General features: G+C 35.0%; 1 protein-coding gene across 4 annotated transcripts in view; it reads left to right on the top strand.

The window, feature by feature from the left end:
* The first annotated feature begins 710 nt into the window (after positions 1-710).
* The window catches only part of LOC101249677 (sister chromatid cohesion protein SCC4), a 41089-nt gene continuing 25566 nt past the window's right edge, over positions 711-16233 (top strand). For all 4 annotated transcript variants that reach the window (XR_011211775.1, XR_011211774.1, XM_026032956.2 and 1 more), the window contains exons 1-3: positions 711-1100; positions 1191-1342; positions 10304-10445. Coding sequence is in view for 2 of the 4 variants with exons in the window: in XM_026032956.2 (XP_025888741.1) it covers positions 888-1100; positions 1191-1342; positions 10304-10445 (507 nt within the window). In the remaining 2 variants the exon portion in view is untranslated. The remainder of the gene's footprint in view (positions 1101-1190; positions 1343-10303; positions 10446-16233) is intronic.

Here is a 16233-nt window from a genome sequence, read left to right as displayed (position 1 = left end):
TATTAGTAATGTATGTATTAGTTATATAAGTATTAGCTATGCACGTATTAGTTATACAAGTATTAGCTATGTAGAGTTTAGTTATGCATAAATTATTTCATTGGGTGTTGCTTTTTAATATTAAAATTACTAAAATTATATATTTTTTAAATTCTAACAATTTTTTTTTACAATTATACCATTTCCTTCTTTTAACTTTGCTTTTAACTTTGTATTTAAATCATTTCTTTAATTATGTAGAAGAAGAAAGTAGTCAAGTAGGAGTGATAAGGGTAATATTGTCATTTTAATTTTGTATCCATAGATTAAATATCCACATATTACTTATTCTAACATCTATCCCGCATAAAATATACAAATTTCGTCATAACTTATACATGTGTTAGTTATCCAAATTTCAAAATTGTCAACCAAACGGTCATATTAATTTTATACATAAATTACTTTTTTTTTATCTACCTACCAAACACCGTATTAATTATATACATGAATAACTTTTTTCTCATCTACCTACTAAACATCATATTAATTATATACATGAATAACTTTTTCTTATCAATCTAACGAACGCTGTATAAGTCATACGAACTCTAATACATGAATATTTTATCCAACTACTAAACGATCCCTAATTGAATGTTTAAGAAACAAAATCGGTAAATGTATAATTAAGGAACGAGATAGTTATATATATATAATGGACATTTAATAGTTAAGACCCATTCGTGACATTTTCTTCATTTTTAACACACCAAGTCAAACCTCTCCCCAATTAATTTTAGTGCAGCCAAACGGGTTGATCGAGAGAGGAGGAATATACCCAATTTATATTTGAAAGGGATATGAAAAAGCTTCCCCGCTGCGGCTGGTGAAGGAAGTCGGAAACAATGGAAGCAGTGGCGGAGGGACTTTGGGGACTGGCAGATTATGAGGAGAAGAAGGGAGAAATCGGAAAAGCTGTGAAATGCTTGGAAGCTATATGTCAAAGCCAAGTTTCTTTCCTTCCTATTATCGAGATTAAAACACGCCTCCGCATTGCTACTCTCCTTCTCAACCACTCCAATAATGTCAACCATGCCAAATCCCATCTCGAACGTTCTGTAAGTCATCTTCTTAACAACAACAATTATGCTTTTCATTTGGGATTTAAAATACCCTTCTTTTAACTAATGCTTGCTTACATGCTTCAGCAATTGCTGTTGAAGTCCATTCCCTCATTCTTTGAGCTCAAATGCAGAGCATATAGCTTGTTGAGCCAGTGTTACCAGCTAGTCGGGGCTATTCCTTCACAAAAGCAGATACTGAACAAGGCTTTAGAACTTATTTCGACTTCTGAAGATGGGTATGTATGCCTTCTTTTGCACCTTGTATTGCTATTGACCATGTCCACATTTGCCGGCATAACCTAGTACAAGTTGGATTTACTTAGAGTCCTCCACTTCTAACCTAGAAATTGAGAGTTCCAGTCACAAAGGGTATTGGGTCAGGTTTACCAAATAAAAGAAAACAAAAATTGGTTCACACTTACAACTTTTTAATCTGCTTGTTGCAACAGCTGTCATAATTTTTAATTAATGGTCAGTTAGAGTTTTGTGCTAAGCTATTGACATGAGTCAAATCCCCATAAGTTGAGATGACACCCACCTATCCCAAGTCAGGCAAACTAAGTCATTTTATACGATATTAAATTAAGCTAATGCAAAACATTAAAGTCTAATAGTAATAAATAATTTAATATGAAGCTAGAGATAAGAATCTAATACAATGCTGGTAACTCACTCATGGATTCCACGAGTACTAAGATTTGAACCGGTAGAAAAAGTACATAAGTACAATATGAGTACACCAAATGTACTCCACAAGTATCATACCGCTCCAAATAGAGTAGTGTCTAACGTTACTAATAGTGAACGGTGAACCAATACCTTCAACAAGTACAACATATTAAAAGAGAGAAAAAGGAGAAGGAAATGGAACAAAAGACATGCATTTAGTAAGGTGTTAATATCAATTAAACGACCATCAGAATACACAAAAGTTAGACATGCACAACTCATATGATCATTCAAAACCAAGTAGAAATTAAGAAATACACGTCATTTGGTAGAGTGTACAAGAATAATGCTAAATAGAGTGTATTAGTAATGCTTGTATAAGCAATGCTGCTTGCATTAATTATACATAATTATTTTAATGTATTGTTTGGTTTGATGGATTTAAAATAAATGCATTGCATAAAAACTTATTTACAAAGACACTCTCCACTATTATGGTGGAGAAGATATAAATAAGGTTTTGAGGGGCAATTGAGTTTTTTATCATGTTAATGCATGCATTAGATCTATTGCATAACTAATACCTAAAAGTTCTTGGTATTAGCAATGCACACCTTAATACACAATAAAGTGTATAATTAATGCAAGCATTAGTTATACATAGGTCGGAAAGGAGTACCAAACAAGAGACTAGTATTACAGAAGACTAATACATGGATTATTTTTGGTAATACATTTTATCAAACGACCTCAAAGGATTCAATCTTCAACACTTGTATAAACCTATTCAACAGAATGAACTTTCAATGCAACCAGTGTGCACACCGCAAGGGAGGTACCAAAGTTGTGACTTATGAGGGAATAATTCATATCCAGATGTATAGATTGTTCATATCAATAATCTCATGAACTCAGTAGTCCTAGCCCCCACATCTCTGTATCGAATTGGACTCACACCATCCTTATTACTATGTCAATATCTGACTCACACAGTCCCAATATTTCCATATCATAGCTCTACAATAGTATCATATCAAGAATAAGGAGCAGATTAAGAAATACAATGTATAACATGTAGAAGTTAAGTTATAACTTCAACAAATATAGAGATTAAGTCTTGTCATTATAGTATATGTATGGAACGTAAAGCTACACTCTAGCATTCCAAGTATTAGAATGTGAAAAGGAACAAGAATAACATATAGAATCCTACTTGGAAAAGGATTGTGATGTAGTGTCCTAGTTGGAAAAGGAGTCTGATTAGTGTCTATAAATAAAGGTCTTAATGTTATAATGCCAATTTTCCCACTATTTCTAACATGGTATTAGAGCCTCTACAATCTTGGTAGAGAAATTAAAAACACTTACGCCATCGACAGATGGTTATAAGTTATAACATATATAGCCGCCTGTCTAACCAATGATTATGTTAGCAAAAGTTGAGGCAATACTATGTGCATGAAAAATGAACATGCTGTGAAAGACTGATTTGAGGTGCATTCAGGTCAATAAAAGTAGTTACTTGCTTCTTTCGTGTGGCTTCTTAGATTTGAGTTGTGCAGCAATGTGCAACTCTCTAATAACTACTTTCGCATATTTGTTTTGTGTAATGCCATGTATCTTTTCGATGACTAATTTTCTCATATCTGATTTGCATAGCATCGTACATCTTTCCAATAACTACTTTCTCTTATCTGATTTGTATAGCATCGTGCATCTTTCCAAACAAAGTTCTCATATCTGAACTGCGTAGCACTGTGCTTCTTCTCGGCGACTCCTTCAATCTAATTTGCATAGTTTTGTGCATCTTTTTCGGGACTCCTCAAACATTACGTAGTTTCACCTCACCTTTTGTTAGTGTTTAGCGAAAGCCAACACCATCAAGAGGTATATTGTCTGTCACACCCTGAGCCAACACCCTGGGCAGGACTAGCACTTGAGAACCATTGCAGGCCCCAAGTGAATCCTTGGCCTGACTAGATTCTCAGTAGAAGACTTAAAGCATTAGTAAGAGAAAACAAAAACAACTTTACTCAAGTGTCTCAAAATAAACTTAGCTAGCGTTTGGCCGTAGATTTCCAAATATTCTTGACAAATATTATTTGTGTGAAAATTTGGGTGAAATTTCACCATGTGTTTGGCCATACTATCATAATATTTGGGAAATATATTTCACTTTTTAAGAAAAATATGATTTATACCCATAAGTTTTAATAATATCAAAACTAACCATAAGTTTATATTACAAGTTAATTGGATCTTTGTTACAACAATAACAAATAGTGTCCATGACACTAAAGCAATATGGTGATTTGGAGTGAGTGCAACAAACATCATTTCATACATCGTGAAGTAGACAAACCACATGACTTTGTTATCTTGAGTCGATTATTCATCATTTTCATCAATAACCATATTATCATTTAACATTCACTGGATATTTCACCATTTCTTTGGAATTAATGTAAAAAATCATGTAATACAACGTAAACAACAACTATAGAGGGTGTTTTTGTAAAAGATAAAAGTTTGGGGTAAAATTTCAATTTATAAAAGATCTCAAGTAATGAGATTGGCCCAAATACTAAAAAAAATTAGTACTTGGGAATTTGGGATATTTGTCAAAAATATTTGCCAAATAATGGCAAAGTGTACGGACAAATACTATTTGCCAAGTTTTTCCCCAAATATTATTTGGGAAATCTATGGCCAAACGGGCCCTTAAAATCTTTTAGAAATAAAAATTCAACTAGCCAAAGTGGCAACTCCAGTCTTAAGATAAACAAGACCCTCGGTCATCCTAACAATTGAAATAACAAAACATACTAAAAAGGATCCTCCGAAAAGCAAGGAGACTCACCAAATGACTCAGAAGCTCAACTGGATCAATGAAGCGCTATGTTGATTCTAGATACCTGTATTAGCATCATAAGATGATGCAGGCCAAATGACGTTAGTACATTTGAATATATGAGCACAAGGGGAAAACTAAGCATGAGATAAGCTTGAATAGAAATCTGAAAGAAACACTTACCTCGCCTCATGGATTTTTAACCCAATGGAGAAATAAACAACAATAATGATGCAATTTGTATAAAGCATTTATACCAATAAATAATATCTCAATGTATTGGAAAATACAATAATATCTCAGTTGTATATAAGAATACAAAAATCAACTCTATTTGGGAGATTCTCTAACCGACAACCATCAGTATGAGCTATGTGATAATGTAACGTCTCGCCCATGTTGCCAGAACTATCCTATAACTTGCCGGGATAAAAAACGCCACAACTAAGTTGATCGACGAGTCTTTGCTAAAAAACATTAAGGAATCATCTAAAGAATATGGCCCTTTCTACCCACGATGACTTCATGGTTTATGGAGACTTGAGTTATTATGAACTCGTCCCCATATCGCTGCTCAATACTACTTCCAAGATATACTCAACTCATATGTTTGGAAACGTAATTCTTTCTCTGTGGTTCAAGGTTATTACTCAAAAAACTTATCTCTTAAAGAGATGGAACTCAACACTCGTCATGAAAACTCATTTGGAACTTGGTCTTTCCTCTTAACTTAAATGTGAAAACATTTACTCTTTGGGAGTACTTAGTCCCCATACATCAATTTAAAGAAATGGACTCTACTCTACTCTTTCTCAAACTCAATGCTTAAGTCTTTAAAACAAGTTTGAAACGATTGTATAAGACTTTTAAAAGACTTTAAGAACTCTCTTGACTTGACTCTTAGCTCTACCTTGAATTTGAATTATGGATTCAAGGGTTATGATCTCATGTTATGGATGATCTCTCGGTGTTTAAACGTATCTTAGAGTGTAGAAAACAACTAGAAAACATAGGTACGATTTGAGGGAACTTAAACGAAAAGAAGAGGGAAAGGGTAGAGGAATTGGTGACCTTGGCGTACTCATTGGCGACCCTGAACACAGAAGCTGGCTTGGGTTGAACTGAGTGGTGCAGTGCCCAGAGGACGAACTACTGCCTCTCTGGTGCATTGAGTGGCGCGGTGCGCCAACCCCTTACCCAGAAATGCGACGAAACCTTGGATTTTTTCCTCTTTTCTCCTCTCTCAAAGCCCTAGCGTAATTTTGTAATTGTGTAAAAAATTGAACTAAATCAGTTTAGACCCCAAACAAAGTACTAAAAATGAATTTAATTAATTGGGTAGGGAAAAGACCAAAATACCCCTCTTAAATCTGGTTAACTTTCCTTGATTGGACAACCCAACTTTAAACAAGCATATCTTTCTCATACGAGCTAGAAAATTAGCAAACTCGGTGGCGTTGAAAAGATAATTCAAAGGCCTTTAATTTGATATCTTGTAGCCCACCTAACTCATCATGTAGTAAGAGTTATGATCGTTTGAGGTTGACCCAAAATTCATACTTAACATATCTCGTCAAATTTTGGATTTTCATTCTTTTCGAAAATGGTTCTTTCTAATTCTAGCTCTTTTAAATAGTGGTGTTACAGTGTTTCCTTGCGACCAAACCACAGTTGGCGTCGCTGTTAGTTAACCTCTCACACACTTCCATGCGCCACCAAGAGATCATCATTTTCAACGTGATCTGACCACGCATTGGCACGTGGGCTTGTTTTGGCTAGTTTTTGGGGGCTTTTCAAGATCTACTCATCTATTGATTTCGAGACTACCTATATGTGTTATACTAGTTTTTCGGTGAATTTCTTATTCAATATCAACTACTTGATTTCAAGATGATTCATATATTTCATACAAGATTTTGAGCACTTTCCACAAAAGTTACATTGTTTCTGGCATATGTTGAGTTTCCAGTAGTGTTTTCTCTCTTTGAGGTTTACTTTCGTCCAAAGAGTATACTCAAATGTCTAGGCTAGATTACTGCTATAATTTCTCCCGTGGCTAAAATAGCATTTGTCCACATTCATGTCTGTCAATCGCCATTGGTTTTTTGATTAGTTGGACACTAAGAATATTTTTCTCCACATTGATCTCGAGAAAGAAGTCTAGATGAAGCAACCACCTCTTTTGTTGCTTAGGAGGAGTCTAGTAGCCTTTTATGTCGATTGCACAAGTCACTCTATGGTCTGAAACAATCTTCTTGAGTTTTGTTTGGGAAGTTCAACATAGTAATTCAAGAGTTTGGCATGACTGATAGTGGAGCTGATCATTTTGTGTTATATTGACTTTCTGCATCAAATCCCGTATATCATGAAAGGACTAAGCACAATGAGATTGACTGTCAATTTGTTAGAGAAAAGATACTCTCAGGAGATATTGTTACAAAATTTGTGAAATCGAGTTATCAACTTGTAGATATCTTCATCAAGTCCATCACTCGTGCTCGTATTAATTGCATCTATAATAAGCTTGATACATATGAGTTGTATGCACCAAGCTTGAGGGTAGTGTTAAAATATGAATAGGAACATGAATAGCATATAGATCATACTTTGAAAAGTTTTTTAATGTAGTGTCCTAGTTAGAATAGGAGTCCTAATGTTGTGTCTAAGAATAGGATCTCAATGTAATAATGTAAATACACAAATCAGTAATATTCTTTTTTTGATAACAAGGGAAACTCGTAGCCACTATCCTTTGGGTGTTCACATATTAAAACCCCCGGTCCTATGCAATAGCTCGCAAATCACACAGGAGAGGTAACCCGCACTAGGCAAGTCCGGTGCAACTAGCTTGACCTAGAAGGCAAACCCCTTGCTTTCCCTGGCAAGGGGTTTCGAACTTGAGACCTCCAACATGGAAGTCCCAAGCCCAAACCACTAGGCCATCTCGAATGACCCACAATTCAATAATATTCTTCTCCATATTTCTTGCACCAAATAAATCTCTTCAATTGTCGGGTAATTGTATGTATGCTTGTCAGACCATATTTACGCCACCCTCTCAATACAAAGAACATAACACATAAAGTTTGGGAATAATTCCCCTATTGAGATAAAAAGGCTTAATCAAGCTAGTGTTCACCCCCTAAAGAATGCCTTTCCATGCCTGGACACATCCAAACGGCTCAACTCTAGCCAAAAGAATACATAACAACGTTAGAAGAGGCTAGAAACTCAATCCCATTAGTTAATACTTTGTTTAGGTCAAATTTAACAAAAGTCAACTCTAAAAAGTCAAACTCGAGCCCCATGGTCAAAACCCACTAGCTAAGAATTCTAAGTTTTCACTTAGATTTTCATATCATGTCCATTTACATGCTCAAATCCCAAAGTTAATGGTTCTAGAGTTCATGTCCTGTATCCTCAATCTTACACTTCAAATTCCATGTTTAAAGACTCAAATCTAACATATAATCGTGTGCAATCACCAAGATTAGGTGTAGATCGTCATCTTGGGGATATATGTTGAAAGCAACCGAAAAATCCCTCTCTACCCGTAGCTTAGCTCGTAAGAATATGGAGCTAAAATGTGAAAAATCCCGAATTCGGCATACTAAAGGCAATCAGGGATACCCTGGTGCTTTTTTAGATCCGCAATCATGATAGGCTCATTGCTCAATGAACTTTCACCATATCCTAATATGTCGGAAAAGCGAGCCTCACTAACCGCAATTGTGACACACAACAATAAAAAAAATTAAATCTGCAACTGCTGAATATGATTTTTGAGTCTAAATCTCATCTGAGCCTCTTGGGATCCCTATCCAAACCATCCTCACAAGTACCAGAACGCAATATGGACTTATGGAAAGTTTCACATAAAGGAACAAGATTCAAATACTCAAAATGAAGGGTTGGAGGATGGGGATGTTAACTATCTAAGCGCCTTTCTTGTAATATCAGATAAGTAATAGAAGTATCTTTTCTAATCTAAAGCAATTTAAGTATCATTTCTACTTGCCAAATGCCAACATTACTGATTTCCTCCTTTATTTTATGGGCACTTAAAGTTCTTGGTTATTTTATTGATATGCCTGTCATGTTTATGCCTAGTATAATTAGATATGATCACCAATATTTTAAAATGCAAAATATAGTGCATTAGTAATGCTTTCATTAGTAACGCTTGTATTAGTTATGCTTGCATTAGTTATTGTTGGAATAAAAATATGTTTATGCAATCCTATTAGAAATAGGAATATATTCATACAATCCTATTAGAATAGGAAGAGGAATACTAAATAGTATCTTACTTGGTAAAAGATTGTATTCTAGGGTCTATAAATAGGGTCTCAATGTAATAATGTTTTTTGACACTAGTAACATTGTATTTCAGTCAGTACTTGGGTAGTACTGAAAAACCATATTTACAAAAAGAAGAAAAATGTTAAAGTCCTTCCAAGGCTAAGCCAGGAACTAGATGGATCCTAAACCATCTATGATTGACTCAGTCTCATTGGACTCCAGGAAATGTATGCCTCTGAGATTAAGGAAAATCTGCCACAGTTGAATAGAGAAATTGCAGTGTAGAAGAGGTGTTTTACTGTCTCTGTATCCTTACCACATAAGGAGCATCTGTTGCATAAAGATATACCTCTCTTGGCCACATTGTCCAATGTCAAAACTGCTTCATTGGCTAGCAGCCAGGTGAAGCATGCCACTTTTTGTGGCACTTTGACTCTCCAAATTTGCTTCCAAAGCCATCTAAAATCTTGATTCTCCAAGACTTGTTTGTTTATATCCCTCATTCACCCTGTATCTTCCTTTGTTGTGCCCATGCCACCATCTTCACTTGGTTGGATTCCTTGGAAACTCTCCAGTAGTTTGAAAAGTTCAAACATTCTGGGAATTTCCCTGTCATTCAAGTTTCTTCTAAAGATCATATTTTATCCTTGTGGTGACCACATTTCAGCAACAATTTTTTACAAATTAGGTACATGAATTGTATGCACTAGCTTGAGGGGGAGTGTTAGAATAGAAATAGGTTTATACAATCCTATTAAAATAGGAATATGTTTATACAATCCTATTAGAATAGGAATAGGAATACTAAATAGTATCCTACTTGGTAAAGGATTGTATTCTAGGGTCTATAAATAGGGTCTCACTGTAATAATGTAGACACAATAACAATTCAATAATACTATTTTTCTATATTTCTAACATGATAAGATTTTTCTATGTAATGTTAGGTTTGGTGTACTAAACATATTATGCATTACATAGTTTTTTTTTAAAAATATTTGTTTACAAAAATACCTTCAACAAATATAATGGAAAGGATGTGAAAAGTGTCTTTAAGGGCAATTGTGTCTTTAATAATGTTAATGCATGCATTAGAACTCATTGCATTACTAATGCATAGAAATAGATGGTATTAGTAATACACTCTTTAATACACAATAAAGTGTATTTACTAATGCAAGCATTAGTTATGCATAAATTACAAAAGTGTACCAAACAAAGTACGAATAATACATTAAATATCTCCAATACACTACCGAACGACCCCTAAGTGTATTCAGCTCTAAAAAGGTTCACCATTGAGTTCTAAGTCCGTGTTAAATTTGACTTTGCATGTGCTAGATTTTTTGTGATTAAATTGCATTATTTCTTGAAGGTTTTCCGGGAGGTTATGGTACTGCAACTTCAATTCTCAACTAGCAAATGCTCTAACAATTGAAGGAGATCATCATGGTTCAATTTCCGCACTGGATGATGGCCTAATGTGTGCAACTCAAATGTGCTATCCGGAGTTACAGGTTAGAAATAGCCTGCACAATATCTTCGATGAAAGTAGTTTGATGTTGCCCAGTGACTGTTTTTTGGAGCTGCAAATTCAGTATTTTTAATATACTCTTATTTGATCTCTGTTCTCTTTTTTGCTTTTAAAGTTTCTTAATTGCTATACTTTGGTATTGGATATTGTATTTGCGTTAAAAGTGTTTGTGTTCCCTTATATGCTTTCTGCGATGCAAAAATGGAAGCCTGTGATCCCCATGTCTACCGAGTATATTCACTTGTACAACAGCCACAAGACATATTTTGGTCGTTTAACGAGACATTTGAAACTTGGCTTTTGACAAAAGTGTAGATAGGAATGTACCAAGTCCAGTGTTACAGTTGTGGGATTATGCGTATGTCCCCTTTACCTGTAAGATGAGTTTATGCATTCATGTTACTGGAATTATATATTGATAAAGCTTTACAATAATCATGTTACCAATTCTCAAAAAAAAAATCTTCAAAATAATCAGAAATCAAATTAATAAAGCAGTGATCAGGAGAGCTTAAGGAAGCAGTGTTTTGAAAAGAAAATAGTGCAGAAAGGTGGCAAGACACCCGAGGCTTTTAGCTAGAAACAAAGCACTCGTTTCTTCAAACATGAATTTTCTAATGAATCATTTAACAAAAAAATACGGTACAATAAATCATACTCATACATTATACTTTATGTATAATGAATATATTTCTTATGTGAAGTCAATAAATATGATACAATGTTTAGTAAGATACAATGATTTTGATGTATTTATTGTACTTTATGTAAATAAGTTTATTTTTTTTATGTAAATTCAATAAATATGATACATAAATTAGTAAGATGCAATGATAAATGATTTCTATCATTGAATCTCAAAACCCTCATTTTATAGATTAAAGAGATTATACATAAAACCCCCTGAACTTGGTCGGATAACTTACTTTAGTACTTACACTACACCGGCGTGTAAATACCCCCTTAACATCTTTGAAGTTATTAAAACGCCCCCTAAGGGATGATTTGGCAGAGAGAGTGAGTGCACTCTCCTGAAAGTGTGTGAAAATAGTGAAAAAGAAAAGCTGAATTCTTAAAGCACTACACATGACCTTTTTTTTATTGGCATGTATCTAACAAATTATTTAAATAGTTTTTTTTATACATTAAATCGTTAAAATACGTAAACTTTCTGAGTAAGAGGTAAATGAAATGAGTGGGTCCCCTTTATAATGACCACCGATGATTAACTCTTGTTTCTATAATTTTAAAATTTTGAAATTTTTATTTGAGAGCATGATATTGTATAATTTTCTGTTTTTTCTATTCCTTTTCTTGTTGTGTTTTTGAATAAAAATAGTGAAATATGGAAAAAAATCAATTTAAAAATAATTATTTAAATGAAAATTTCAAAAAAAAAAAAAGAATAAAAAAAGAGAGAAGGAAGAGATTGACACAGAAAGAAAAAAAGAGGAGGAAGAGAAAAAGGACAGAGAAAGAGGACTCAGCGAAGGAAGATTAACTGTATAACTTTTTAATTCTTAAAAATTGTTATATTTAGTTAGGAAAACTATATTGACATAAATCGTAAATATTTTTATAATATGGTACTTTTATGTGATTTACCCAATTTTAAAACTCCACGTGAGGGGCACGTGAAAGATTATCTGGACAATAAAAAGGGCAAGTCTCATTTAATTCCAAATGGGCCGGCCCAACACTATTATGGGTGAACTTCTCCAGCCTTGAACAATGGGTTATTGTACCAAAGGCCTAGAGAAAAGGAAGCAACACAAGGAAAATTACAGTACGCAAGTTTGGAGAGCCTCCATTGCCAAAGCAGACCCATGCAACTTCAGACCTTCGAGTTCTGTCGTTGCAGCTTCCTTCGACCCTTTTGAACTGGAAATTCAAGCCTCCAATCACCGGAAATTGGAGCATGAGGCAGGGGCTTCTCGAAAATCCAGTACCTTATTTGGGTATGTGCAGGCAATATTCAATTACCACCACAGTCTATGACTTCCGTTCAGATCACTCTTCTCAGTCTTCAATAGTTTTCTTCCTCTACCGTGGCGCAATGATCTTTCACCATAAATTATTTATTCCCTGACTCTGGTGACTGGTGGAAACATCAAAATGGACAAAATTTACTATGTTGAAGGCATGCAAAGCACTAGGGGTGAATGTTTCAGGTTTCAGCACGAAATCCTGGACATTATACTAAGAATGGAGGAAAAGAGGAAATCTCAAATTATTGAACAGGGGAAGAAGTCTGGAGACGCAAAAAAGCGAAGAGCAAAAGCAACAAATGAACTTAAAAAATTGGATTGGGGTCTGCAAGATGGAAGTGGAAAGAAAGATAGGGGCAGGTACCACAAGGCTTATTCCAGATGATAGTTAAAATTCTCAACTGGAATGTGCAGCGTCTCAATAATAAAGATAGAGAAGTACTTTGAAATCTTTTATCCAAAAGTGGGGATCAGACATTGTTTTTTTTTTACAGGAAACCAAAATAGAGTCTTGGAATCCATCTCTAATTAGACAAATATGGGGGAATAGATGGCTTTCATGGGCAGAAGTTAAAGCAATTGGAAATAAAGGTGGGGTATTAATTTTACGGGACAAAAGAGCTTGGAATTGTGTTGAGTCAAAGGCAGGGGCCTTCTCCATATGTAGATTTAAGAGCACCCCTAAAGACTTCAAATTGGTTTTCACTGGAGAATACGAACCTCACACCGATCCAGAAAGGGAGGACCTCTGGTTGGAGTTAGCATCAATTAGGGGATTATGGTCTGAAATGTGGGTCATAGGTGGAGATTTCAATGCATGTAGATGTGAGTTAAATCAATCACTGCATCTACTTTCAGCACACCTGCACTTTTTTGTATCACAGGTTTCATCCCTAATCTGTTCCGTTCGGGGTTGCCCCGCGAGATCTTGTTCAGCAAGGTGAATAACTCAGCATATGTCTTCTCCAAATTTTGACCACCTGCAGCTGAATCACAGGATTAACTGTATTATCATGGTCTCCCGACCTCTAATCACCTATGATAAATAACAACCTAACTACATCGTTGAGCGGGGATAGGCTGGATTAAGTACCGAGCATTACGATTTCTTCATGTATAGTGACAAAGCATGGTTCTAGGTATATCCCTATCCTAAATACAAATTGACCTTAGTTATTTAGAATTAATCATGCTCCTTATGCTCCACGTTCTATTCTCTTATTCCTCTCCCGTGTTCAAATTTGGACATTATATTTATTTCAATGGTGATTAATCACGAAATATGAAAAGCAAGAACATAAGAAAGATTCATATGATAATTGACATTAACCCAATGAAAACTTAATGACTTACAATCATCTTATAACAACCCTAGAACTAGGGTATTCAACTACTCATAATCAAGAATCGATCAAACAATGTTTAATAAATATAAAGAGGTCGAAGGTAAAATAGTTTAGGAAAGAACCCTAAAAATGATGAAAACGTTCTCCTAAGTCACCGTTCTTCAAAACCCAGAAAAGAATCCCTTAATAAATAGAAGCTACACAGATTCGATTCAAGGCACAATAACCTTCTCCTTGGCACGGACACTCCACGGAGTATTCTGCCTCGAAATCAACTTTCGTGAACAAATTCACATTCCTTCTCCGTGACGCATAGAGTACACGGATAGCTCTGCCTACATTTAACTCTCACGAATTAATTTAAGACTCCCGCTTTGCGATGTGGAGAGGATACGACCTTGCCTTGAAATCCTTCTCTTCCTTTTTCTTCCTTGCTTCTTTTCGACTTGAATCTTTTGTGTTCCCCATTGTCCATTTTTCCTGCTTGTTTCCGTTAAGTTCACCTACATAATGGCTTATATACAACCAAAAGACTCGATAAGACTATAAACAAAAACATATTGAATTCAAACTTAGCTCAAATACCTAACACAAGACAATCCTAGGAAATAAGGTGTAATCCTCATCAATAGATGTGTCATATGCAAGCTGACCAATGAGAGTGTTAATCACCTTTTTTTCCACTACCCTGCAGCAGCAAGCCTATGACATTTTTTTCTACTCTATGATTGGCCTACAATGGCTAATGTCCTACACCATCAAGGATGCCTATGCCAGCTAGATATTGTGGAGACTTGACAAATCCATCAGAAAGATCTGGAGAAGCTCCCAGCAGCAGTTTTTTGGAATCTCTGGAAGGAGAGAAACAACAGATGTTTTGAAGGAATATCAACCTCTTTTTGCGCACTCAAGGCCAAATGTGTAGTTAGTTTATTTAGTTGGCATTTTGTTGCCACTTTAAACAGCGTGGCTAACTTTTTATATTTTGTTATTCTCATTCTCTAGTGCAGTAGAGCAGTAGGGCCCCTTTTGACCGTTTCTCAAGTTTTTGCCAAGCTAGCTCCAAATATTTCTGTTTGGAGCAGCTTTTTTGCACATTGTGCTTTGTGACTTTGTATCTTCTTGATGCTTTTCAATATCATTTAATTACTTTACCCATAAAAAAAAAGAAAAGAAAAATTCTCCATCTCTATATCTGCTTCTTCCTCATAATTTTCCCATTGTGAATCATCCCCTCTTTCCCCCTTCCCCCCTCCCACCACCACCACCACACTCTCACATACACTCACACCCTTCATCCTCTTTCCATACTCTTCCTATGATCTTCAGTTGAGTCAGAGATAGTTGCAACTATTTCATCAACAAAGAAAATGGTTGAAGAACACATATGCTTGCTCACACAATCACTCACAACACCTGTCAGCCTCTCTATTTCTTTCTCCCTCATTGTAGTATGGTTTGTTTGTATACAAATTCTCTTTGATTGTGACGTTTGAATTCAAAATTGTACATTTGAGAGTTCTGGAATGATTGGGGAAAAGGGTGTTTATTCAGATTTGTGTGGAAGAAAAAGAGCAAAAGAGTGGGAGGTTCATGTTTGTGAAATGGAGGTGGATTTTAGATGGGATTTCGAAAAAATATGTCTGATGCTTTCAAAATTGAAGGCAATCTTAACTAGAGGATTTTGGATGGTTTTCTCTGTAGTGACCCATCTTCTAGCCCCCTTTATTTTTTTTTCTTATTCTCCATTTAAATCACTTTCTCACCACCATTAAATAACAAAATTTATAATAAAAACAAAGCTTTGCTTGTTTCCTCTTTAACAGGAGAAAAGGGGGAAAGCAAAGAAGAAAAGATAAGAAATAAATAGCAAAAAATAGATGAAAAACCTTAGAAGAGAAAACAAAATGGAAGTCTTGGAAAGACGAATAAACTATTCTAGTTAATTGAAGAAATCAGGAAAGATAGGGAAGAGAACCACCATAAATAGACTAATTTCGGAGATGAGTTTGAGATTTTCCTTTTAGAAAAATAGTTTTTGTAACAATAAAAAATGATGTGGCAATTTAAACCAAAGTAACTATTTTATCTGATGTAGGCATTGATGTGTTATCCACATCAGTGTGATTGAGAGACACATGATTAGAGGGGTTTAACATAACGTGTTTTAATAACTTCAAGTGTTCAGTTTCCAAATCCGTGAATAGAAGGGTCCAGTTGATGAACAGAGCCAAGGCAGGGTCTCCTAGGTCATTCAGTCAATTAAAAAAGAAGTAAAAAAATTGGTGTTGGGAGACAAATTGATGGCTGTTAGCTTGAATCAAATTAGATCCCTTCCAGTGTCATCATGATCCTAGTGCCAGGTGTGTCAATTTGTAGTTGTTTCATGGTTATGTTCTAGTTTACAAAACCACTAATTCTGATATAAGTGATTTCT

The sequence above is a fragment of the Solanum lycopersicum genome, chromosome 9 (assembly GCF_036512215.1).
Source record: "Solanum lycopersicum chromosome 9, SLM_r2.1".
Classification (NCBI taxonomy): Eukaryota; Viridiplantae; Streptophyta; class Magnoliopsida; order Solanales; family Solanaceae; genus Solanum; species Solanum lycopersicum.
This window is presented reverse-complemented; position numbering and strand designations above follow the sequence as displayed.